Source organism: Xyrauchen texanus, chromosome 6, assembly GCF_025860055.1.
Source record: "Xyrauchen texanus isolate HMW12.3.18 chromosome 6, RBS_HiC_50CHRs, whole genome shotgun sequence".
NCBI classification, from domain to species: Eukaryota; Metazoa; Chordata; class Actinopteri; order Cypriniformes; family Catostomidae; genus Xyrauchen; species Xyrauchen texanus.
In genome coordinates, this window is record NC_068281.1 from 31172786 (window position 1) to 31199970 (window position 27185).

The 27185-nt window shown below is 39.2% G+C and overlaps 1 protein-coding gene and 3 non-coding genes across 6 annotated transcripts in view; all 4 read left to right on the forward strand.

Moving 5' to 3' along the window:
* Positions 1–27185, forward strand: part of eif4g1a (eukaryotic translation initiation factor 4 gamma, 1a) — a 53661-nt gene that overhangs the window by 26328 nt on the left and 148 nt on the right. For all 3 annotated transcript variants that reach the window (XM_052128987.1, XM_052128989.1, XM_052128988.1), the window contains 21 exons: positions 66–145; positions 286–469; positions 1013–1146; positions 1244–1360; positions 1710–2114; positions 2373–2519; positions 2611–2847; positions 4865–4969; positions 16419–16688; positions 16838–16946; positions 17311–17416; positions 17540–17808; positions 17947–18068; positions 20652–20824; positions 23228–23353; positions 23478–23559; positions 23645–23743; positions 24012–24146; positions 24249–24330; positions 24424–24564; positions 26105–27185. The exon at positions 26105–27185 is cut by the window's right edge and continues 148 nt beyond it. In XM_052128987.1, coding sequence (XP_051984947.1) covers positions 66–145; positions 286–469; positions 1013–1146; positions 1244–1360; positions 1710–2114; positions 2373–2519; positions 2611–2847; positions 4865–4969; positions 16419–16688; positions 16838–16946; positions 17311–17416; positions 17540–17808; positions 17947–18068; positions 20652–20824; positions 23228–23353; positions 23478–23559; positions 23645–23743; positions 24012–24146; positions 24249–24330; positions 24424–24564; positions 26105–26289 — 3308 coding nt within the window. In that variant the 3' untranslated portion in view covers positions 26290–27185. The remainder of the gene's footprint in view (positions 1–65; positions 146–285; positions 470–1012; positions 1147–1243; positions 1361–1709; positions 2115–2372; positions 2520–2610; positions 2848–4864; positions 4970–16418; positions 16689–16837; positions 16947–17310; positions 17417–17539; positions 17809–17946; positions 18069–20651; positions 20825–23227; positions 23354–23477; positions 23560–23644; positions 23744–24011; positions 24147–24248; positions 24331–24423; positions 24565–26104) is intronic.
* On the forward strand, positions 2147–2220 carry LOC127645886 (small nucleolar RNA SNORD66). The gene has a single exon (XR_007970853.1). It is a non-coding gene; the product is annotated as a small nucleolar RNA SNORD66 (small nucleolar RNA).
* Positions 18129–18204, forward strand: LOC127645885 (small nucleolar RNA SNORD66). Its single transcript, XR_007970852.1, has one exon. It is a non-coding gene; the product is annotated as a small nucleolar RNA SNORD66 (small nucleolar RNA).
* LOC127645887 (small nucleolar RNA SNORD66) lies at positions 20884–20951 on the forward strand. The gene has a single exon (XR_007970854.1). It is a non-coding gene; the product is annotated as a small nucleolar RNA SNORD66 (small nucleolar RNA).

A 27185-nucleotide genomic window follows, 5' to 3' on the forward strand; every position in this document is an offset into this window, starting at 1 on the left:
TTGCATCTTGAGGGATTACTCTAATGTCCAATAGGAAGTCTGACTTTAGTTGTTCTCCTCCATAGCTGCCACAACAATAGTGCCAAAGAAGATAAAGGATCTGAATAACAAAGATGTGGGAGATGTCCTAGATGCCTTCAAAGAGGTTTGTTGTTATAGTTATGTAGGGATTTACTTTCAGCAATGTTTCCATTTAATAGATGGCATCCGTGTCTTGAGCTAAAGGTGTGGTTATAGGATTGAACACATCGACTCAGTCTTAAGAATCCTCTTTGCCTTTTTCAGCCAGAGGAGAAGCCTGCTCCTGAACCAGAGGTTGTTCAGAAAGAGCCCTCCCCAGCTCTAGCCCCTGTCCCACCAGCAGAGGAGTTGGAAGAATCATGGGAGGAGAAAGAGGACAATCATGACACAGAGAATATTGAGCCTGAGGCACCCAAACCCATGGAATTGAAATATCAATATAAAGAAGGTTAGAAAGTTGTTTAATTGTCTATTTTGAGAACTGAACACTGCTCTCATTTTACAAATCTTATGTCAGTCCATCTTAATTCATCATTTATCAAGTCAAGAATCTTTTAGCAGCAGCCAACATTATTATCTCTAGAATGAATGTGTCCCCTCCTAATAGAAGATTTTTCCAGGCTATGAGAAACTAAAGGCTATTGGCTATTAAAAAACAAATCCCACACCAATCTCATAGGAAATGAGTCAACTCGAGAATGATGAATTGCATTCTTCAAACAAGTTCATGCAGCTTTTATAAGTGTATTCGGGTGAAGTATCTTTAGTATGTTTCAGTATTTGACACCACATTTGAGCATATCTATGTAAACATACCAATCATGTGTCAACAGACATGCTTGCTGTTTCATTTGTTAATGCATTGGGAAAGAGGTAGATGGGAGATTTTTGTAATATTGCTGCAGGAAATTTCACAATTCAAATAGTTAAATGTTATTCCTCTAAGCATTGTAACTATCTTCTAAAATTATTTTTATTAACCCCCTCACAGAGCAGTGGAAGCCCATCAACCCAGAGGAGAAGAAACAATATGATCGGGAGTTCCTGCTTGGCTTCCAGTTCATCAGTGTGAGCATGCACAAGCCTGAGGGTTTACCTCACATCAGTGATGTTGTGTTGGACAAGGTGAAGCTTCCATCTGGACCCCAAACAGATATTTAACCTACTGGTATATGTCCTACTAAAATGAATAATCTTCCTCTTTTTCCTATTTGCACTACAGGCAAATAAAACCCCCTTGCGGCCTTTGGATCCCAGTAGTCTCATGAACTGTGGGCCGGACTTCACACCCTCATATGCTAACCTAGGCAGGCAGTCATCTGGAGGAGGACGAGGACCGGTCAGTTGACTCTTCCTTTACTCAACCTTTAAAATTCTATTTAAATTATCATTTTCATTTTGAGTGAACTATCACTTCCGCACCCTTTTTTAGTTCCAAACCTGTCTGTCTTCATTAGAACACAAACATTCACTTTCATTGAATTTTTTATTTTTATATGGAAGTTCATGGTGTCTCAGTCTGTCATTTTGCCTGTAATCTCCTTTCGTGTTCCATGAATGAAAATAATATGGGTTATAAGTGGCTGAACTTCCTGTTTTGGGTGAACTATGCTATTAAGTAATGTGGATATATTTTGAGATCAATAATTTTTCAAAGTTTTATGTGTTTATTTTGTATTTTTTTTAAGCATTCGTCTCAACCTGGACGCCGCCCACAGCCAGGACGAGGCAAAGAGCAACCCCGTAACCCCAAGATCATCACCAGCTTGTCTCTTAAAGACAATGTTGAACTCAACCAGGCTGAGAACGCTTGGACACCTTCTATCAAGAAGCAAGCCAAAGGACCAAGGGTAGGAGAGGATGAGGACGACGAATCGGAGGCTTCAAAAACGCAGGAGCTGTTCCGCCGTGTGCGCAGCGTCCTTAACAAGCTCACGCCACAAATGTTCCAGCAACTGATGAAGCAGGTGACGGAGCTCACCATAGACACTGAAGAGAGGCTCAAGGGCGTCATTGACCTCATCTTCGAGAAAGCCATCTCAGAACCCAACTTTTCTGTAGCTTATGCCAACATGTGCCGCTGCCTTATGGGGGTGAGAAACATCTATCTGTCTCATTTGTATTGCTCCATTGATCTCTGTTTTGTGCCACATGTCTGGGCCACTGATTCGACAGTGATTGGATTGAGGAACTGAGGAGCTCTTCTGTATGGCCCCAACCTCTACTGTCCAATTACTAATTGAGAAACAGGAGAAATAATTATTATTGCTGATCTTCTGATTTGTCTTATCTTGCCATCCATGAAACAAATGTTTTAGCACTCTTTTTACAGTAATTTATTTGTCTTTCAGCTAAAAGTCCCCACTTCAGACAAACCGGTAGTCACTGTAAATTTCCGTAAACTGCTGCTCAATCGTTGTCAGAAGGAGTTTGAAAAGGATAAGGATGATGACGAGATCTTTGAGCAGAAACAGAAAGTGCTGGATGCTGCCACTGAGGTAACAAGTTGCCATATATTTGTAAATTATTTCATACACATCTTACAGAGTTGAATTCGTTTTATTGAAAGTATTTTGATTTTCGCCCTAGGGAGAGGAACGTCAGCGCCTCAAAGAAGAGCTGGAGGAAGCCAAGGACAAGGCACGCAGACGGTCACTTGGCAACATCAAGTTCATAGGAGAACTGTTCAAGCTGAAAATGCTGACCGAGCCCATCATGCACGACTGTATCGTGAAGCTCCTGAAGAACCATGATGAGGAGAGCTTGGAGTGCCTCTGCAGACTGTTTGCCACCATTGGCAAAGATCTAGACTTTGAGAAGGCCAAGGTACAGTAGAAACGTTAGTCTAGTTCATAGTTGACGTACATTTTTATTGCCCGTTTTAATGTTGTCCCTTAACATTTGCTGCAGCTTTATTTATAAAGGGATTTATAAAGGGATTCTTCTGAGACTGCTTATTTGGCCATACCAAGGCTGGCACCAGGATGACTATGCCATTGCGAGAACCAAGTCATAAAAACTCTCACACAGAAGAACATCTCCTCATGAAAAAACACCCTACTGAGCATGGACCATAAAATGCATTTCTCACCCACATCTTCCCCCATCTCTTACATTCCTCACTTCAGGTCATTTTTAGAGTCACCTAAAACTAAGTAATTACTTATCCTTTTCTGCAATGTAAATGGTTTTTTGATCATACATGTTTGGTATCATTCAAAAGGTCTCAGTGCGACTGGTACTATGGTCTACGGAGCCCCCGAAGTGACCTGTGCAAAAAAAAATCTAAGAGACTTTCGCGTGCGCACGAGAAACCTTCGCGTGCGCACGAGATACTTGCGTCGCGACGAGAAACTATCAGCGTGCGACGAAGCGTTCAGCGTCGCGCACGAGAACGCTTCAGCGTCGCGACGAAACGCTTCAGCGTCGCGACGAAACGCTTCAGCGTCGCGACGATAGCGTCTGCGTGCGCACGCGAAAGTATCTCGTGCGCACGCGAAAGTCTCTTAGATTTTTTTTTTTTGCACAGGTCACTTCGGGGGCTCCGTAATGGTCTCATCCCCACAACCGATAATATCTGGTAAAACAATTTTAACAATGTAAACAAATTCTGGCCATTGCTTGGGGTTGTGCTTACATCCTGGGTCTTTCATCTAAATTACCTCCTTTATGCAAAGTACGACATCCTGACTTCCAAACCTAACCACTCCCAAAATTCCCTTTGTTTGTTTTCTCTGGTTTGGGTATTTAAGGAAATGTGACATTGTTCAGGGAGTCTGTAGTCAGATTATCCCGCACAATTGATGTGTGTAGTTTTAATATAGGAAGTGTGTAGCCAAATCTCATATGGTTTGCCATTGCATGTAGTTTTTGGCATTTGCCAGGTATGTTTCTTTGACTTATTTTTAGGAATGTTTGTTTATTCTGATCATATGTGAATTTGGGTTTGATTTTGTAACTTATGTTTTAAATTCTACCTGGCAAATTATTTTTGTTTTATTCTGTATTCCTCTGACATAATTTATTACTGCAAACTTATGTGCAGGATAATGATCAATACTGGAGCATTTAATATTGATTAAAACACTCAGGAGAGCCAGGTAGGACAGCCACCTAGGAGAGCGGGTAGGAGAAAAGTAATTTAAAGAATCTGTCACTGCTCACCCCCCGTCTGAGCAAGTTGTATGTACGTGACTAAATGGCAATATCGTCTGGTTATGAGAAGCCAAACGATATTAGTTAACGCTTCAACCGCTGACTAAGAACGGAACTGGCTATACTGATCGAAAGGACAATGAATGGAAGAGGATTTGGAGTAATCAATCACTTAAACATTTTATATTAAAAGAATGATCGGATGGTAATTTGAGCTTTAATCTAAATTAGAGGTCAATTTAAAATTGGAGTCAGATAAAATTAAATAACAGAATCAATTTGTAAAATGTAAATTAATAATTGCTTCATTGCTCAGAAAAGACAGAACAATGCAGAGACCTTCAAAGGGCAATCTATTGAATTTCCACTCCAAACCGATAATTCTTTTTGAGTTCCTTTTTTACACCGTTTAATAAAGTATATGGGTGCCCCTTATCAAGATTTGTGAAAACTGTATGGTATTTTTCAGTGCTTTTAGGAAAAGCGCTGGAAATAATGGAAACTTATGTTTGGGACTAGATTCCATTTCACTTTGAAATGCGTTCTAGAGGATGTGTCCTTTTTAGACTTATGTGGTTTGAAAATCACACTCTCCTTACTGCCAGCCATTTTCATTTGCAATACTCAATCACAATCTCACATACTATATCACAATCAGATTTAAAGTCATTATTTTTTGTGTTTGCAGCCACGTATGGATCAGTACTTCAACCAGATGGGGAAGATCATTAAAGAAAAGAAGACGTCTTCTAGAATACGCTTTATGCTTCAGGATGTTTTGGACCTCCGACAGGTAACATGTTTTAGTAAATTAATAGGGTCTAATGGAGCTTTCACTTGAGATATTTGACAAGTTCTGCATTTAAATTTGTAGAATTTTGGCTGTTTTCACTAGGGATGTGCAGGAGTAATATGTACTCTTTCTGCACAAGCTGCTTTAGTATTAAACACTACTAAAATATTCCAAATTCATTTTACTTTCCACATTTCCCTGCTGTGAGTAGTGTTAAATTGCACTCGCAGTTTTCCCCCTCACAAAATCTTGCAGTTACAATTGAGTCCACTTGTGGCCAATGTGGATAGATGTGTCATTGAGTTTGGAGGCTGCGGGGTGAGTTTTTGATGGTGAGATTACGGTCTGAGAAAAAAAATCACTGTTAACCAGTTTTACGATTATTTGCACAATTTCTTATACAACAGCACTAATGCAAAAAAATGCATATCTTATCACAACTGAACGTCTTGGTGGACATTTTTGGGGGGAATATGTGGATGCTAAGGGCAGCCCTACAATAAGAAAACTGATAAATACACAAAAAATAAATTGGAGGTATATAATAACATACACTCCAATCTAGGGCGCAACACTTTTATGCTCATCCCGAGCTCAGTGATGTGCTTCTATATAACCAGAGTTCTATTAAACCTGTAAATTCAAGATTACTGTGTGTGCGCGCTTGTAGCCTAGTTGAAGCCATCCAACAGTTAAAGCAATTTGTTATCTGTCAGATATCCCAACAAAGAATCGGCAACAGAGTCGTCTATAAAAAATACTTGCAAAACACTTTATAAATAAACCTGTGGGCTATGCATAATAATGGGAACATTGCTCACATCGGGCAATTTAAAGTCTGATAATGAATAAAATTCATAAATAACATTTGTTGTTGAATGCATTGAATTTAAACAGAAGCAATCCTTTTAAGAAGCAACTTTTCAAAGTTTAATCACTGATAGCAGAGGTGGTCCACTTCTATTTAAATGAATGGATGAAATTGGAACATCCAACCAAGAAGCTCTAGCACCCAACAATCAATGGATGTAGAAAGGTAGTCTGCCTTACAGGTAAAAGAGCCAATCGCCTTTTAGATACAGACATCGCCTGTCGAGCATGCGCATTATCAAAACAAGATGTTAAAATAGCATTTTTCACTGTAATCTAAGGTAAAGAAGCATAATTTATGATACCAGTGTTGTCAGATTTAACTGCCGATTTGAAATATGTTGTTTAAATGAAAGCTTGGCAAACAGTTTTTGACATTTCGTGTTTCCCCCATTCAATTAGATAGGAGCTGCACTGTCATTACTGGAAATAGCCTCCCGAGAGCATTCCAAAGATGGCTGACAGTGGACTGACTTGCTAGAAAGACTTTACTGATAGTAACTACATGCTGTGCATTCCATACTGCACGCTTAAACATTTCAAAATGTTGCATCTTTTAATTCATCACTTTAAAATCACCATAGCTAAAAATATTAAACTTATTCGTTTGTTGTTGGACAACTAGTGGATCCTGTCCCATTCCATTTGTAGTATGTTGCTTTCAATTACTTCTGCCTGCATAATTGACGTCTTCAATCAGTCATTTAAATGCTCCCAAACAGCCGCTTTTTTGGTAGATCGAATTCCTCTGTTATATTTTGGAGTTTGTGTTTAAGCCCCAGTTTCACTTGAATTGAAATTTCACCTTTAGTCTGCGACATCTTGCTAAGCAACACATGGCCATTGTCCGTTACCATAACAACTCCAGTACCCACACATGCACAAGAGTTTTTCACATTTAGGGTTTACAAATGTTATGAATAACTTTTTTGTGATATATCTATACATTATTTATATACACTCACCTAAAGGATTATTAGGAACACCTGTTCAATTTCTCATTAATGCAATTATCTAATCAACCAATCACATGGCAGTTGCTTCAATGCATTTAGGGGTGTGGTCCTGGTCAAGACAATCTCCTGAACTCCAAACTGAATGTCAGAATGGGAAAGAAAGGTGATTTAAGCAATTTTGAGCGTGGCATGGTTGTTGGTGCCAGACCGTCCGGTCTGAGTATTTCACAATCTGCTCAGTTACTGGGATTTTCACGCACAACCATTTCTAGGGTTTACAAAGAATGGTGTGAAAAGGGAAAAACATCCAGTATGCGGCAGACCTGTGGGCGAAAATGCCTTGTTGATGCTAGAGGAGAATGGGCCGACTGATTCAAGCTGATAGAAGAGCAACTTTGCCTGAAATAACCACTCGTTACAACCGAGGTATGCAGCAAAGCATTTGTGAAGCCACAACACGCACAACCTTGAGGCGGATGGGCTACAACAGCAGAAGACTCCACCGGGTACCACTCATCTCCACTACAAATAGGAAAAAGAGGCTACAATTTGCAAGAGCTCACCAAAATTGGACAGTTGAAGACTGGAAAAATGTTGCCTGGTCTGAGTCTCGATTTCTGTTGAGACATTCAGATGGTAGAGTCAGAATTTGGCGTAAACGGAATGAGAACATGGATCCATCATGCCTTGTTACCACTGTGCAGGCTGGTGGTGGTGGTGTAATGGTGTGGGGGATGTTTTCTTGGCACACTTTAGGCCCCTTAGTGCCAATTGGGCATCGTTTAAATGCCACGGCCTACCTGAGCATTGTTTCTGACCATGTCCATCCCTTTATGGCCACCATGTACCCATCCTCTGATGGCTACTTCCAGCAGGATAATGCACCATGTCACAAAGCTCGAATCATTTCAAATTGGTTTCTTGAACATGACAATGAGTTCACTGTACTAAAATGGCCCCCACAGTCACCAGATCTCAACCCAATAGAGCATCTTTGGGATGTGGTGGAATGGGAGCTTCGTGCCCTGGATGTGCATCCCACAAATCTCCATCAACTGCAAGATGCTATCCTATCAATATGGGCCAACATTTCTAAAGAATGCTTTCAGCACCTATCAATGCCACATAGAATTAAGGCAGTTCTGAAGGCGAAAGGGGGTCAAACACAGTATTAGTATGGTGTTCCTAATAATCCTTTAGGTGAGTGTATATATACAGTGAGGAAAATAAGTATTTGAACACCCTGCTATTTTGCAAGTTCTCCCACTTAGAAATCATGGAGGGGTCTGAAATTGTCATCGTAGGTGCATGTCCACTGTGAGAGACATAATCTATAAAAAAAAATCCAGAAATCACAATGTATGATTTTTTAACTATTTATTTTTATGATACAGCTGCAAATAAGTATTTGAACACCTGTCTATCAGCTAGAATTCTGACCCTCAAAGACCTGTTAGTCTGCCTTTAAAATGTCCACCTCCACTCCATTTATTATCCTAAATTAGATGCACCTGTTTTAGGTTGTTAGCTGCATAAAGACACCTGTCCACCCCATACAATCAGTAAGAATCCAACTACTAACATGGCTAAGACCAAAGAGCTGTCCAAAGACACTAGAGACAAAATTGTACACCTCCACAAGGCTGGAAAGGGCTATGGGGAAATTGCCAAGCAGCTTGGTGAAAAAAGGTCCACTGTTGGAGCAATCATTAGAAAATGGAAGAAGCTAAACGTGACTGTCAATCTCCCTCGGACTGGGGCTCCATGCAAGATCTCACCTCGTGGGGTCTCAATGATCCTAAGAAAGGTGAGAAATCAGCCCAGAACTACACGGGAGGAGCTGGTCAATGACCTGAAAAGAGCTGGGACCACCGTTTCCAAGGTTACTGTTGGTAATACACTAAGACGTCACGGTTTGAAATCATGCATGGCACGGAAGGTTCCCCTGCTTAAACCAGCACATGTCAAGGCCCGTCTTAAGTTTGCCAATGACCATTTGGATGATCCAGAGGAGTCATGGGAGAAAGTCATGTGGTCAGATGAGACCAAAATAGAACTTTTTGGTCATAATTCCACTAACCGTGTTTGGAGGAAGAAGAATGATGAGTACCATCCCTACTGTGAAGCATGGGGGTGGTAGCATCATGCTTTGGGGGTGTTTTTCTGCACATGGGACAGGGCGACTGCACTGTATTAAGGAGAGGATGACCGGGGCCATGTATTGCGAGATTTTGGGGAACAACCTCCTTCCCTCAGTTAGAGCATTGAAGATGGGTCGAGGCTGGGTCTTCCAACATGACAGTGACCGAAGCACACAGCCAGGATAACCAAGGAGTGGCTCTGTAAGAAGCATATCAAGGTTCTGGCGTGGCCTAGCCAGTCTCCAGACCTAAACCCAATAGAGAATCTTTGGAGGGAGCTCAAACTCCGTGTTTCTCAGCGACAGCCCAGAAACCTGACTGATCTAGAGAAGATCTGTGTGGAGGAGTGGGCCAGAATCCCTCCTGCAGTGTGTGCAAACCTGGTGAAAAACTACAGGAAACGTTTGACCTCTGTAATTGCAAACAAAGGCTACTGTACCAAATATTAACATTGATTTTCTCAGGTGTTCAAATACTTATTTGCAGCTGTATCATACAAATAAATAGTTAAAAAATCATACATTGTGATTTCTGGATTTTTTTTTTAGATTATGTCTCTCACAGTGGACATGCACCTACGATGACAATTTCAGACCCCTCCATGATTTCTAAGTGGGAGAACTTGCAAAATAGCAGGGTGTTCAAATACTTATTTTCCTCACTGTATATATATATGTATGTGTGTGTGTATATATATATGTGTGTGTGTGTGTGTGTATATATATATATATATGTGTGTGTGTGTGTGTGTGTGTGTATATATGTGTGTATATATATGTATGTGTATATGTGTATATATATGCAGGGCTTGACATTAACTTTTTGAGGCACTTGTCCTTCGTATTTCAATGCATAGTAAAAACCTTAGATATGTATGAAACACACACAGGCCAAACCCAAAATGGCCAAAGCGGTTAATAAAGAATATGAACATTCGCTAAACTGTGGGAAAACTGATTTAGAAAGCAATATTTGTTTTACAGTGAGCAAAAATATCATGCTGTAAAACTATAATGAAAATAGTATGCTGTAAAATCATTATGAACGAATTCTCCTAAAAGTGGCTCACTTGAACAAAAAAGGGGGCCCCCTTTTAGGAGAATAATTTAATATAAATAATCAAATTTGCATCTGTAATCAGCTACAATAGCAAGTTCTGTGGTTGTCGATGAACTAATACATTTTCACATTCATTAGAATTACAATTTCTTGTCCTGGTGTTTATTATTAATATAACAGATTCATTTATTCGATTCCAGTGAAAAAAACTTGCTGTACACAAAGCGAGGCACGCACCTTCCGGGGCAGTCTAGCAGCTAATATATAATATATATAGGCCTATGTATTTATAGTCTATAGCACTATTATATATTACAAAAAAGATCAGTATTATGTAGGACTATTCATGCGTTAGCATGGCTCCATTTGATCCATATTATTGTATTTTATTCAATACATTTTTAGGGTGATGACGCCATAAAATATGACGACAGACATTAGAAGCTTCATTCTAAAACCTCAACAGAATTTTCGAATGTAAATATGACATGACATTTTGGTACAGTCTAGTATGAACGGTCAGAATGACCGCTATGGCCATTCTAGTAGTTACAGAATTCCGGTAGTTCTCGTGTAATTAGTGTCCTTTGGAAGATCAAAGCGTGTCTCAGCCATGACAGTATTACAAATGTCATAGACAGTAATGTCTTTGTATTGAAGGCCAAGTTTAAAATATATCTCTAAATTCATGCGCATCCAGCTAAAATAGAGCTCCTGGCAGGATTTTGAGGGATCTCATTAATTCAGAAAAACAGAACAAAATATTTTTTTTAATGAAAAATTATCTCATAATTCTGAGATAATTAAGTCGTTAAGTCAGAAAAACAGAGTAGATTTTTTTTTCTCAAGTGAATGCCATACGCTTCCGTAGAAACGTCACGAAATATTATTTTTTATTAATAATTATAAAATAAAACAAAGATGTCGGACGATTTTGAAGTTGGAGGAGAAAATTAGATGGAATTTTCATTTTGAGGTGAACTAATGCTTTAATGCTTGCTTACAGTAGCTACACAGCTGCCGACGCTAAGTTAGCTAGCTAACGTCACTCACTTGTCAGCCAGGTTGGGTTGCGCCCGACAGACGCCACAGAACATTACTCCGTCTTCATAAATAACCCAGTCGAATTCATCTTTCCATTTGGTTAAAAAATTTCGTTCCCGTTTTAATTCGTAGGCCTATGTTGTTGGTGTAAGGTGACTTCTTGTTTTTGGAGCTTTTCCTGGCGCTTGGCCGGGCTGCGGAGCCTGAAGAAACAACTCTCCACCACTGCTGCCAGCAAGGTTTTCCAGCCCAAAACCTCGTCAAAAACCGCTAGAATTGGCCAAACCCGGTAATGATATTTTTCCCGCAGTGCTGAATGAGAAGAGCCATACTCTCGAACCATATACAGAGAGGTAATTTAGGCTAGGTGATTTATAAACAGTCTGTTTATAACCTGAAAAAATAACGAGGCATTTTAATGTTTTCTAAATCAGTGTTTGCTGGAAATATACCTCCATCTCCGATGTAAAGCGGATGCGCCTTTAGAGAGAAATTCATATGGATTGCATAATCAGACGGTAACGTTAGGCTATTTTCTTTCGATTCGAATTGGTTCTTTAAAAGTGGACATTTCAAGCTTTAGCCTAACGTTACATAGACTATATTTTGTTTCAGTTCAGTTTCAGTTCACGGAGACCATGAAAGCGCCTGGTTGTTTTATTTTATTTTGCAAAAGCAAGTTTTCTTGTTATTGTGAGTTTACACAAATAAAAGTAGTTGCAAATTATGTATTATTATTTTCAGTATGACCAGAAATGATAGAGTATTTAAGTTGTTTCCACTGTTGATAGGAAAACGCAAGTGTTCGAGCCCGCGCCTCTGTTCCATGCATTGCGCGCTCCACACTCCGCACAAACCCTTGGATATGCGTCAAAATCTTGTTTATTAAAAAATTTGTTAGTTTCAAATCGATTAAATTAAATCTGTAAAATAGACGTAATGAGTGGCACATAACGTGAAGTAACATGGCATTTTATTTTGTTTGAAATTTAACTTGTCCGGTCGGACAACTAATTTTCTCTTCTGCTTGTCCTACAAAAAATCCACTTGTCCCGGACAAGCCTTAATGTCGAGCCCTGTATATATGTATGTGTATATATGTGTGTGTGTGTATATATGTGTGTGTGTGTATATATGTGTATGTGTATATGTGTGTGTATATATGTGTGTGTGTATATATATGTGTGTGTATATATATGTATATACACTCACCTAAAGGTTTATTAGGAACACCATACTAATACTGTGTTTGACCCCCTTTCGCCTTCAGAACTGCCTTAATTCTACGTGGCATTGATTCAACAAGGTGCTGAAAGCATTCTTTAGAAATGTTGGCCCATATTGATAGGATAGCATCTTGCAGTTGATGGAGATTTGTGGGATGCACATCCAGGGCACGAGCTCCTGTTCCACCACATCCCAAAGATGCTCTATTGGGTTGAGATCTGGTGACTGTGGGGGCCATTTTAGTACAGTGAACTCATTGTCATGTTCAAGAAACCAATTTGAAATGATTCGAGCTTTGTGACATGGTGCATTATCCTGCTGGAAGTAGCCATCAGAGGATGGGTACATGGTGGCCATAAAGGGATGGACATGGTCAGAAACAATGCTCAGGTAGGCCGTGGCATTTAAACAATGCCCAATTGGCACTAAGGGGCCTAAAGTGTGCCAAGAAAACATCCCCCACACCATTACACCACCACCACCAGCCTGCACAGTGGTAACAAGGCATGATGGATCCATGTTCTCATTCTGTTTACGCCAAATTCTGACTCTACCATATGAATGTCTCAACAGAAATCGAGACTCATCAGACCAGGCAACATTTTTCCAGTCTTCAACTGTCCAATTTTGTGAGCTCTTGCAAATTGTAGCCTCTTTTTCCTATTTGTAGTGGAGATGAGTGGTACCCGGTGGGGTCTTCTGCTGTTGTAGCCCATCCGCCTCAAGGTTGTGCGTGTTGTGGCTTCACAAATGCTTTGCTGCATACCTCGGTTGTAACGAGTGGTTATTTCAGGCAAAGTTGCTCTTCTATCAGCTTGAATCAGTCGGCCCATTCTCCTCTGACCTCTAGCATCAACAAGGCATTTTCAGCCCACAGGACTGCCGCATACTGGATGTTTTTCCCTTTTCACACCATTCTTTGTAAACCCTAGAAATGGTTGTGCGTGAAAATCCCAGTAACTGAGCAGATTGTGAAATACTCAGACCGGCCCGTCTGGCACCAACAACCATGCCACGCTCAAAATTGCTTAAATCACCTTTCTTTCTCATTCTGACATTCAGTTTGGAGTTCAGGAGATTGTCTTGACCAGGACCACACCCCTAAATGCATTGAAGCAACTGCCATGTGATTGGTTGATTAGATAATTGCATTAATGAGAGATTGAACAGGTGTTCCTAATAATCCTTTAGGTGAGTGTATATGTGTGTGTATATATATATGTGTGTGTATGTGTGTGTATATATATACAGTGAGGAAAATAAGTATTTGAACACCCTGCTATTTTGCAAGTTCTCCCACTTGGAAATCATGGAGGGGTCTGAAATTGTCATCATAGGTGCATGTCCACTGTGAGAGACATAATCTAAAAATAAAAATCCAGAAATCACAATGTATGATTTTTTAACTATTTATTTGTATGATACAGCTGCAAATAAGTATTTGAACACCTGTCTATCAGCTAGAATTCTGACCCTCAAAGACCTGTTAGTCTGCCTTTAAAATGTCCACCTCCACTCCATTTATTATCCTAAATTACATGCACCTGTTTGAGGTCGTTAGCTGCATAAAGACACCTGTCCACCCCATACAATCAGTAAGAATCCAACTACTAACATGGCCAAGACCAAAGAGCTGTCCAAAGACACTAGAGACAAAATTGTACACCTCCACAAGGCTGGAAAGCGCTACGGGAAATTGCCAAGCAGCTTGGTGAAAAAAGGTCCACTGTTGGAGCAATCATTAGAAAATGGAAGAAGCTAAACATGACTGTCAATCTCCCTTGGACTGGGGCTCCATGCAAGATCTCACCTCGTGGGGTCTCAATGATCCTAAGAAAGGTGAGAAATCAGCCCAGAACTACACGGGAGGAGCTGGTCAATGACCTGAAAAGAGCTGGGACCACCGTTTCCAAGGTTACTGTTGGTAATACACTAAGACGTCATGGTTTGAAATCATGCATGGCACGGAAGGTTCCCCTGCTTAAACCAGCACATGTCAAGGCCCGTCTTAAGTTTGCCAATGACCATTTGGATGATCCAGAGGAGTCATGGGAGAAAGTCATGTGGTCAGATGAGACCAAAATAGAACTTTTTGGTCATAATTCCACTAACCGTGTTTGGAGGAAGAAGAATGATGAGTACCATCCCAAGAACACCATCCCTACTGTGAAGCATGGGGGTGGTAGCATCATGCTTTGGGGGTGTTTTTCTGCACATGGGACAGGGCGACTGCACTGTATTAAGGAGAGGATGTATTGCGAGATTTTGGGGAACAACCTCCTTCCCTCAGTTAGAGCATTGAAGATGGGTCGAGGCTGGGTCTTCCAACATGACAATGACCCGAAGCACACAGCCAGGATAACCAAGGAGTGGCTCTGTAAGAAGCATATCAAGGTTCTGGCGTGGCCTAGTCAGTCTCCAGACCTAAACCCAATAGAGAATCTTTGGAGGGAGCTCAAACTCCATGTTTCTCAGTGACAGCCCAGAAACCTGACTGATCTAGAGAAGATCTGTGTGGAGGAGTGGGCCAAAATCCCTCCTGCAGTGTGTGCAAACCTGGTGAAAAACTACAGGAAACGTTTAATTGCAAACAAAGGCTACTGTACCAAATATTAACATTGATTTTCTCAGGTGTTCAAATACTTATTTGCAGCTGTATCATACAAATAAATAGTTAAAAATCATACATTGTGATTTCTGGATTTTTTTTAGATTATGTCTCTCACAGTGGACATGCACCTCACGATGACAATTTCAGACCCCTCCATGATTTCCAAGTGGGAGAACTTGCAAAATAGCAGGGTGTTCAAATACTTATTTTCCTCACTGTATATATATATATATATATATATATATATATGTATATGTGTGTATATGTGTTTTTGGAAAAAAAAAAACATATAATAAAAAATTGGCATGTCTAAAATCCTTTCACAGTTTTTAACAGTGGATTTAAAATTTACTTTTGACATTTTTAATCACGGTTAATAGTGAAAGTTTAATCATGGCACCTCTTATGTTAAATGAGAAAAGATCATGTGTAATGGCATCTGTGCTTCTAAAGCAAAGCCATGTTGTATTACAAAGCAATTCTTGTAATATTTTATTCCACATTGAATTCTACTCTATTTGTATTTTGGTTCTTGTTTGAGTCATGCAAACCAACAGAGGAGGATCTACTTTTATTGGTGGAAAGAAAATGCGAAGCAAACTATTAAGCAGATTAAACCAGTATTTGTGAATGTATGTTCAATCTCTGAAAATCTGCAGAGAGCGTTTAATAAAAAGCCAATATTCGCCACATGTATTTCTGAATAATTACATGTGAAATGATAAAAATGTATGTGCATTACCCTAATACCGTCAGTATTGGTTTCTGTGTAAGAGTAAATATTTTGTACTTTTATTTTAAAATCTTTTTTGTTTTCCAATTTTATTAATATGTTCATTAATTTTTTTTTCACAAAAGATAAGCACATTTTGTTGAAGTTCTTATTTTGAAACCGTTCTTGGTCAATTTGATTAAAATATAAGATTTGCGTACATGTCTTGTTTTATTTTTAACATGTGTTTTAATTTACGATTAATTGATTACTTTTAGTCAAGTACTCTAATCCACAAAAAACAAAATAACTCAAATGCACATGCCTAGTTCTCACTTGAAGCATTCAACTTTTGTACTTGCAACAGTTGTTTATCACTGTAGCTAGGTAACAACTGAAGATGTGAAGATGCCAGCTTTATGGGTTTATTCACATTTTGGTCCCTTTGGATTTACCAAAAAAAACTTGCACACAGAAAAACACTTGCTTGTTTGCATTGCAAAGATGCAAAGAATGCAAGCTAATTTGAAGGTAATTTATTCAGAGACAGGCAGCTATGAGAAACACATTCTACAATAGATATAATGGGGAGCATGCAAAGAGTCAAATGATGTCATCAGTAACGGTTCACTTTCGTTATTTAGGGCAGATTGCATTTATGCAAACTTTCACACCAATTGATGGCATACTGACCCTGTCTGCACCAAAAGCTGTAGTGCGAAAGCGGCCTTAATCTACAAAAGAAAACATTTATTCATTATGCACTCACTACTTCCTGTCCTTTTATTTCTTGCTCCTTAACTGTCTGCGTGCGGTCTCTCTCACACAGAACAACTGGGTTCCCAGGAGAGGAGATCAGGGTCCTAAGACCATTGATCAAATCCATAAAGAGGCTGAGCTGGAAGAACACAGAGAGCAGATCAAAGTACAGCAACAACTGCTGTCTAAGAAAGACTCGAGTCAGGGTCGAGGGGGCCGTGGCGGGCCGCACTCCTCTGGGGGCCGTGGTAGCCAAACACAGGATGAGGGCTGGAACATAGTGCCTATTACCACCAAGAACAGACCGATTGACACCAGCCGCCTCAGCAAAATTACAAAGGTAAAGCCTTTTTTTTTTTTTTTTTTTAAAGGTAATTTTGAGACCAGGCATTTATAATTTGCATTTTAAAGTGAATAGCTTGCAGAGCATGACATTCAAAATACAGAAGTAGTTGCTTTAACCACATTTGCCATCTTGTCTCACTGCAGCCTGGTGATTTCAACAACCAGCTTCTGGCTCCAGGAGGAAAGGGCTCTTGGGGCAGCTGGGGCAAAGGGAGCAGTGGAGGTACTGGAGCAAAGTCCACTGGAGATCAAGGTGAGTAGTCACCCAGTCATATTTAACTTGGCACAAGCACAGCATACAGAAGCTCAGCTCTTTATTCATGTCAAATAGGGTTGATAATTTTAAGCTGTTTTTCACTGATGTAAGAATTTTCATTAGTTTATGAATAATTTCAACTTTGTTTTCACCCATTAATTTACTTGATTATCCAAAAATAGGCTTTGCCGCATGATTAGAAGTTAACTATTTGAGTTTCCTGCATAAATATATTCAATCTTGATATTTATATTGTTACTGTGTGAAAGATTTTGGTCATAGTGCACTCAACTATTGTCGTCATTTTGTTGATTCTTTCATGGTAATTGCGAGTCTAATGTTAGACTCTTATCTGATGCAGACCAGGGAAGACCTGCCACTAGCACACTCAACCGCTTCTCTGCTTTGCAGCAGTCTGGACCCTCTTCCTCTTGCTCTCTTGACTCTGATCGTAGAGTGCCTCAAAGGTAAGATTTAAAGAGCTCTTGTTGCTTTCTCAGCACAAAGGACAACCGACTTCAGTGTTACATGATAGTAATTATGTCTGTTTTTGACTTTCTGTTCTTGTTTCGTGTCCATCTGCTATGCAGAAGTAGCTCCAGTAGGGACAGAAGCGACAGAGATCGCGGTGACAGAGATCGTGGTGAACGCTTCGAGCGCTTTGATAGTAGGCGTGAGGAACGGGACAGAGGCCTGGACAGACCTCGTCCATCTCTCACCAAGCGCAGCTTCAGCCGTGAAAGTGAAGAGCGTAGACGAGGTGACAGCCGTGGACCGCCGGATTCCGTACGCCGTGTGTCCAGCATGACGGAAAACCGCGACAGAGGTAGTCGTGAGCGGGAAAGAAGCAAAGAGACTGGTGAGTCAACAGCCTTGAAGAACTGTCCTAATCTATACCACCAGTGTAGAAGATGAGTTGTAAGCATATGAGAAATCGGTTGATTTTATAGAGGTTCACAAATGTATTCCACTATGGATCGTTTATTTTTTTTTTCAGTGAAACTCATGGCAGCTCCTCCTCCACCACCTGCTCAAACAAAACCAGCCCTGAGTGAGGATGAACTGGACAAGAAATCCAAATCCATCATTGAAGAGTATCTCCACATCAATGACATGAAGGTATGGACATTCAGACATGTCTTCATCCTGAAGTGATCCTCATTCTTAATGTATACTATGCTCCGCTGATTACCTCTATTTTGTGCCATGTGTCTGGGCCACTGATCTACACTGATGGGATTGAGGAACTGAGGAGCTATTAAATACAAATCTTAGAAATATAAATTTTTCTGTAATTTTTTTGAGGATTCTAACAGTAAAAAAAACAATCGATCAATCTAAAATGTATTTAAAAAAACAAAAATACAATTATGACCATTCAATAATATTCAATTGTTTTATTCAAAGTTATATGGTTGTACACAATATTAACTTCAACAGACTATACTTCTGAAAACTTTTACTAGTCGACTAGTTGGTAGTCCCTTGCTCGTGCAGATCAGCAAGGAATCTTAAATCTTTAAAGGTGCACACAGTAATTTTACATTTTTCAGCCAAATACTGATTTAAAGTAACTGCCCTTTTATTGGATACTTTAACTCAGGGATTTAATTAATCATGACTGACTGTGAATAGTGAATTTCTACATTGGCATCTGTAACTGAAAACTATTGCGTTTAAATGATTCTGAATACGCACCTCTAGGTGTCAAGACAAAATGACCAAAAACTTTCTGTTTGCACCTTTAAAGGAATCGTTCACCCAAAAAGGAAAATTTGCTAATAATTTACTTGCCCTCAGGCCATCCGAGATGTAACTGACCTTCTTCATCAAAACAGGATTTAAGATTTTTAGCTTCATCCAATGCAAGTGAATGGACACCAATTTTTGATGGTCCAAAATGCTAATTTTGGCAGCATCAATGTAAATCACTTGACTCCAGTCGATTACGTTTTCTGAAGTTAATCAATATGTTTGTGTGGGGAAACAAATCACTAATTAAAACGTTTTTATCTTTAAATCAGTGCTCCGCCAGCTCTCTATAGTTGTTTGAATTGACCTAGCTCTCGTGTTAAGTTCCTCTGTGGTAAACGGAGCCGAACTTCTGAATTCTCGTGTGAAATACGCCAACGTTACTCAACAGCAACGGGAGGCATTGAGTGTTTACAGGAAGTTTTTTTATAGTTTATTAAATTTGAATTAGCGATTCGTCTTTCACCCAAATGTATTGATTAACTTCAGAAAACATAACATAATCGATTGGAGCTGTGTGAATGACTTCAATGCTGCCTATATATACTTTTTGGACCATTTTACCAAATTGGTGTCCATTCACTTGCATTGGATGAAGCTAAAAACCTGGGGTACTTTCCTAAAAATCTTAAATCCTGTTCTGATGAAGAAGGTCAAACACATCTTGGATGGCCTGTGGGTGAGTAGATTATCAGCTAATTTTCATTTTTGGGTGGACTTTAACTTGTTTATTGCTTTAAACTAGGGATGCAACTAACAATTATTTTTTCTAATCGACTAATCTAACAATTATTAGAACGATTATTCGACTATTCGGGCGATTATTGCAACAATTAATCATTAGCTCTTAACCGACTATTCAGCTTGTGCCCAACTTAAAAGGTTGTATTAAATGTGCTTACTAACAATAAAGAGGACAAAATCATATTTTAAAAATACCTATAAATGACATTCATTGAATTAAAGGGGAAAAACTACTTGGATTTTTGTTTAATTAAAAAATTCACTACAAAAAAATCCTATTGTTATCAAGTGTTTTGTCTTGTTTTCCATTTAACATTGTCTAAAAGTCTTTAAAACAAGATGCATTTACTTGAGAAGCAACATAAGATATTTAGACTTGCTTTTAGAGCATTTATGTTGAATATGAGTATATGTTGCTTCTCAGGTAAATGTATCTTGTTCTAAGGATTTTTTTGATTATTTGATAATTATTATATTCTCTGCAAATTTTTCTTGTGTAGTATATCTGCTAAAGTAAATGTACATAAGGAATTTTAGGTATTTATATTAGAAAACAACCCAAAAAAGACAAATAAAATAATACTTTTTTGCATTGTATAATGGGCTAAGACTACTCCCTCTTACCTTTTTGTTTCGGAGTTTGTGCTTATTTATACAGCCCGCTTCCTTATTATTTAAACTTTAATAAAGGATGCATTAAATACAGTATATAACGGCACAGTGTTTTCTTTTTAGATACTCTGACAGGCAAGTTTTGCTCGAGCGGAAGGTACGGCTCTGCTTTATTTCACGATGACACTGCTTCTGTATTTACTTATTTAGCATTTTTGTATTATAATATTCTGTGATCTACATCACCTTAATATGTTTGGAAGGTTTGGAGTGCGTCTGTACTGTGAACTGTTCTTCCTCTCCTCAATCAAGTGCGAGCTGAAGTGCTGCCCTCCCATGTTATCAATAGCATTTCAAAAGATCTCATGCTGTGTAAAATGTAATCAGACGACTATTCGACAATGAAAATTTTGGTCGACAATTTTTTATTGTCGACGTTGTCTATAATGTCGACTAATCGTTTCAGCCCTACTTTCAACTCATTGTTCCAGTAATATAACATTTTAAGAGATTTTTAAGATCAGATGTTAAATAAGTGTATGTAAATTTGCCCTGAGTACTTCCACTGACTGTTCTCATGTTACTGGTCTATAGGAGGCATTACAGTGTGTGCAAGAGCTGAACAGTGCACCTATGCTCTTCGTGTTCATACGGAATGGTGTGGAATCCACACTGGAGCGTAGCACCATCGCTAGAGAGCACATAGGTCAACTGTTTCAGAAGCTTGTTAGTGAAGGAATACTACCTGCTGACCAGTACAATAAGGGGTAAGATTTTCACCAGCAGGCGCTATATTTCAGTCATGGTAATGTACATGCGAATATTGTTACCTTCTGTTTTGTGCCATTTTTCTGGACCACTGATGAACTCTGATGGAATTGAGGAACCGAGGAACGCGGAGGATATTGCATGGTTTTTAGTGGTTATCAGGGAAGCCAGCATGAAATCAGATTTGACCCAATTAACATTATTAATACTGGTTCTTAGCATCATTATATGGATCAACTTTACAATTATTTGCGATTAAAAAAAAAAGGTTTGTAATAGTTCATCAAAATGTTACAACTTTTTCCTTACCGGCTTACATCACCAAGACCACTTATGTCACTTTTCCTTTGCACGTTGCGACTCTGCTCGCATTACTTTTCTGAGCTTGCTTTTTCTATGCAGTTTAGTGCCGCCTCAACATGGGTGGGATTATAGGCTGATCGTCATAGTTGCGCTGCCTCTACTGCCGTGACATCCTCTTAAATGCGACAAAAAATAACACGACCGCTTGCTGTTAGCTACTAGCTCATTGTGTGGCATAAAGCAGTTGTTGCATGGTGATTTTACACAAGTGTAATGGTTAAATTGGCCTGGTTGTTTTAGAAACAAGCTTTCCAATAGCTGGTCGACTAAATAAAGTGAAGCTTTCAAGCAGAATATAGAGTTAACATAACAAAACATACCATCCTCCATCATGGACTCCAGCAACACTCTCCCTCCCATTGCTCGCCGGTGTATTGCCATAAATAGCATCCATTTGGTCGAACCACTTTCTTCTGTTTGAACCACTCTGGCTGTTGTTGTCCTTGATGGTTCTGTAGTCACTTAAGTTTTTATTTTTATTTTTTTACTTTTCCCTACACTGTTGGTAGGTCACCGGACCGACCGGGTCACCGGTTGGTTGCCATGTGCGGCCAACAGCTGAGCCACTTCCTGAAAGACTTTTTCGTTTTGTTCGTCGCTAACGAGAGGAACGTCTGCACCTCATTTATTGGCCACGGCATGGTTTTGCCATTTTGCTTTTTACAATTTGAAAGTCACGTGAACAAATGATACTGCTATCACTGGTGCTAACTTTAAAACTAGTGGGTTGCTGTCCTGTGTCGCAAACCCAGTGATGCTGGTAGTGACGATTCTCTCTGACCAATTGGTGATCTGCAGGGTTTTGACATCACATTTAGTATCGGCACGGCTCTTTTGGAACTTCGACCGAGGTGGTGCTAAAAAGGTACCAGGTACTATCCACAGTGGAAAACCCCCCAAAAAGCTAGTAGAGTCTAGCTGTACTGTGCATTGCAGTGGAAAAGCCTCATTAGTTTACCAGCCAATGTGTTCCGGTGATGTTTTAAGTGGGGAGTAGTTCTTAATTCACTACAATTAATGAGTAATTGACTGCAAACTCTAGTTTGGAACACCCACTTTTTGTGATCCAATCAATTCCAGATGCACACAATGGGTGCTTCTCAAACGGAAGGCTGCAGCTTAGTTAGGCTGTGTCCTTCCTAGACCAGTCCATCTGAGGCTGTAGGCTGGACTCATTGGCGTTCAGTGCTAGAATGAGACGGTCTAATAAGTGCACAAGAAAACAAGAAATATTTCCATAATCTCTAAATTGTTTTTGTAATTTATTCACAAAGCTAGTCACTCAAAGTCTTTATATAATATATTTTGCGTCACTGATCTTTGAATTTATATTTAAATCCTTTCAGTAATGAAGAAAAAAAAAAAATGAACTCGACACGTAGAAACTATAAAACAATTAAAGCTTTTAAAATTTATGCAATTTCCCTTTTATAGTTATTTTTATTTTTGGTCCCTTGTATCTTTTATACATATTGTCATTGATGCAAATGCAAATAAAAACTTTAAGAGAGAGGGGAAAAAAAGTAAGCTGCATCATAAATGTTTCCGCCTCGTTTTTCACCCTGTTTTTTTTTTATAATTTGGTAAATGTGCAAAGCATTGTGTGTGATTGAAGGTCACGAAGGATGCACTTGATGCATCCTCCAAAATATGGCAAACAAAGGCTACGAAACGAGGCTGCCTTCCTTGGGTCTTCACAACTGAGATCACAATCACCGATGCTTGATGACGTGGCAACCAATAATCCACCCTAATGAGGCTGCAGCCTTCCGATTGAGAACCTCCCTATGATGTCCAACACTTAATTTTTGTCTCATTGAATATCCTGTTTTACCCATGTGTCACTTTACAGAAGTAAAATGGGTTGCAAATATTGCTTCATGTTTTTCAGAATATTAAATGACAGCTGTCATGATAGAACAGACATTAAACTGTCTTCAAGGGTTTAATGTTCATGCTTGAGGCTTAATGATTTCCACATTGTGGTGTCTATGCAGATCGGCACTCATGTTTTTAATGACTTGTATTGCACACACTAGACTACAGGAGATTCTGGAAATAGCAGATGACATGACCATCGACATTCCTCACATTTGGCACTATTTGGCTGAGATCATCACACCCATGTTGCAAAAGGGGGGCATCCCCATGGGCCAGCTTTTCAGGTTAGACAGTGCATTTCTGAGGTTCAATTTGAAAGAGTTGCAGATATCCAAATGCAAAGAACATAATCCATGCAAGAAAAATAATTAAGATGTGTCTGAGCTTTTAAAATCATCCTTTTCACAGGGAGGTGTCCAAACCTCTTCTGCCTTTTGGAAAAGCAGCTGTCCTGCTTGTGGAAATACTTAACATTCTCTGCAAAGGACTAGTGAGTTTAGAGCTGTTAAAAATTTATAAAAATGACTTGCGGATTCTACAGTTTCTGAGTTTTTCCTGAATTGTTTTTAATATAGAGTCACAAAAAGGTTGGGGCAGTGTGGTTGGAGGCGGGACTCTGCTGGAAAGACTTTCTGCCAGAGGATGAGGATGTCAATAAATTTGTTACAGAGAAGGTACTAAAAGCTTTTCAAGTATGTATTAGTCTTTAGCGATCTAAGTGCAGTCTTTTGTTCTTGAATATATATTATGCACGGTGTCTTTATGGGCACCAGGATTTAAGTGTCATGTTGTTCCAAGCCCATATGTTTGTCTGCCATGGAACACACAAAGAGTTATGCAGAATGTTAGGGACTGACAGTGCAAAGTCAACATTGGTCACAATTTGGACTATCATGAGAGTGAGGTTTGGGGGAACCAACCCTTAAGATGTTCTATTTGCAGAAGATGGAGTTTACCCTTGGTGAAGAGTCTGAAATGCCCAGTAAGAAAGAGCTGACTGCAGAGGAGCTGAGTAAACATTTGGACAGGTTGTTACAGGATAAAGCCAACAACCAGAGGATCAATGACTGGGTAGAGGTGAGTGCATGAGCTTTAACTAAAGTTTGAGGCTCTTTCCTACTTCAAAGCTACCCAAGTTATCTGTGTGGGATGTGGACTAAATGCATTTTCTTTTCAAAGGCCAACTTGGAAGAGAAGCAAATAAACTCCAATCAGTTTGTGCGGGCCTTAATGATGGCTGTATGTCAATCTGCCATTATATGTGAGTGAATCCGCTAGACCTTCTGTTGACTTACGTTCTGAACTTTTGACCTGTACCTGGTTTTAATTGCATTGCATTAATACACTTTTAAAGGTGACAGCCCCTACAAGGTGGATGTGGAGCAGTTTAATCTAAGGTCTAAGCTGCTGCACAAATACCTGGCCGATGAATCAAAGGAGCTGCAGGCACTCTACGCTCTCCAAGCTCTCATGGTGCAGATGGAGCAGCCGGCCAGTGAGTTCCTTTTTTGCTTTTATTTCACCTGTAGTCAGATGTGTAGATTTACTTAATGTCTTTCCATGGCAATTCCAGTGTTATGGATGTGATATTAGCAGTGAAAACTTGAAATTTAACAAGTACTCCTTTCCAGTTTGTCGAACATTTTCGATGTTCAATCAGTCTTGACAAAAAAAAATAGATCCATTTAAGATTGGAAAATGAACTTGCATTACGGAAATTAGCTTGAAATACGGATGTGACAAAAATGTATACAGTTTTGGGAGACTAAACACTTGTGCAATCTCTAGCAGGGTTGTGCAGCACACGTTGAGCAATGTAGCAGTGTTGGATGGTTTCATTTTACAATTTAAATCACAAAGTTTGCCAAAATTCTCTTTCCAAATTTTGGCTATAAATAAAGAAGCTTGAAGCACGTCAAATTGTCATCAAAGTCGGAATCATCATGGAAAAAGAGAGTACTGAATGTTTGATAATGTCATTGATGTCCATGTGATTTAATATAAAGTGTCTGTAACTGTCAAATCTGAAACACATTATTATGGGTGTTTAAAGGGAAAAAGGGAGACCATTAGGAATGGGAAAATCTCACGATTCTACGATAGGTTCACAATTCTATATCTTGATTTGATATATAAAACTTAAATGACAAAATATGGCTGATTTTATTTTATGAAATGTTTTGCACAAAATGCAAAGTTCTTAGATGCACTATATAAATGCTCAAAAATTGCAATTGTTATGGTTTAAGTTCTCATTTTCTCTAGTTACTGTAAACAGCTGCCGCTTGTTCTCACGATGACCTAATCAGACCTCGGTTCGGACCGATGTGAACCGAGACTGGCAGGGGGATGGGGGAGAAAGCAAACTGGTTCGGTCCAAGCAATTGCACCAAGTGTGAAATCACCCTCATATTTTTTCACTATAAGATAAGATCACACAAAATAAACTTTTCAAGTAGTATTAGATTCAGGCTAATTGTATTTTAGTGGAATTTCCTAGTACATGTCTAGTATCATACAACAGTAGGCGAGAAATACCCAGATGACCTACTACATCCAGCGAGATTCTGGAGTGTGCACCCACACTTCAGTTTCCCATAATCCCACTGGTGCTAAAACGACATCAGATTAAAAATAAAGAACTGGGGGGGAAAAATGGTGGAAAACTTCAAGTTGGTGGCTCTTTTTATCTCCTAAGTGCTATATATACACCAAAACAGTTGGTCCTTTTATGATAAAATCTTACTTATGTAGTATATATGTAGCGTTATAATATATTAAGTCTTCTTTTTTTTTGGTAAATTAGAAATGTGTCTAGTTATGCTCAGTTTCTAAGCTTTTTCAGCTTCTAGAAATTGCAATTTGTGAATGAAATCTGTATCAAATTAATTTTGATTGTCCGTATCAAATAAACACAAATTCAGAGTAATGCCATAAAATCATTGGACAAAAGATGCGAGAACCCTTTCAAAAATCCTCCACAATAAAAACTGTTATTGAAGGTGTTGCTGAGTTATTTGTCTGTCTCTTACTAGCTTTACTGCGCATTTTCTTCGATGCCCTGTATGATGAGGACGTGATCAAAGAGGAGACCTTCTACAAATGGGAGTCCAGTAAAGACACGGCCGAGCAGCTTGGAAAGGGCGTGGCCCTTAAATCTGTCACTGCCTTCTTCACCTGGTTACGGGAGGCCGAAGATGAGTCTGACAACAACAGCTAATCCTGAACCACGGTGACCCATGTAGCACTGGAGAGGAACCAGTGCCGAGGACTAATGAGGGAGGATGTCAGGCAACCAAGTTGAACTTGATCCTCATGATGCCAGTCTTATCAGTGCAAGGTGGCTCTTGACAGATACAAACTACAATCATTTTTCAGTCATTTCTTTTGCTCTCTATATCTCTTATGGTGTATGTCCACCAAAAACAAAAGATGTAAAAAAAAAAAAAAAAAGATTTCTGCAGGACTGCTTAAACGTGTTAACAATTCATCATTTATATTTTATGAGAAACTGAAAAACTGTACAAACCAACGCTGCTCTTTCATGTTAATATTGATTTATATGCAATGTGGTTTGGCAGACCAGACGTGGCGTCATATATTATGTGTAGAGGGTATGATGGTGATCATGTCCTTTTAGGTTTGTTATGTCACATCAAACATTGGAGGTCTTGCATAAGGATTTTGTTTCCTTTCAAGTGTGTGCCGGAGGATTTATGTTTTTAAATCCACAAAGATAAACGTATAGGAGCATCGTATTTGCCGAATTCTCAAATGGATGGATGAATTTTGAGAAGCGTCTATATTTCCCCCTTTTTTGCTTCCTGTATATTCTAGTAAGGGGTGGACCTGTTGAACTTCAGGATTATACTGGATGAACTTTGACCTTTTTGACCTTTCATGCTGCTGGAAGAGGAGGGGAGGTCCAACATGCTTCCTAACTAAGCCATCCATGTCCTGCCTCTTACCCCACACTTTTGCATCTTACCTCTCTTAAAGAACTGATCAGGGTCTTAATGGAAGCCCTGCTTGAACAAGCCTGCGGTGGATTTTTAAAGAGAAATCGTTAAAACTTGAAGCATATAGAAAAATCAACTTGATGAAATGACAGTAATG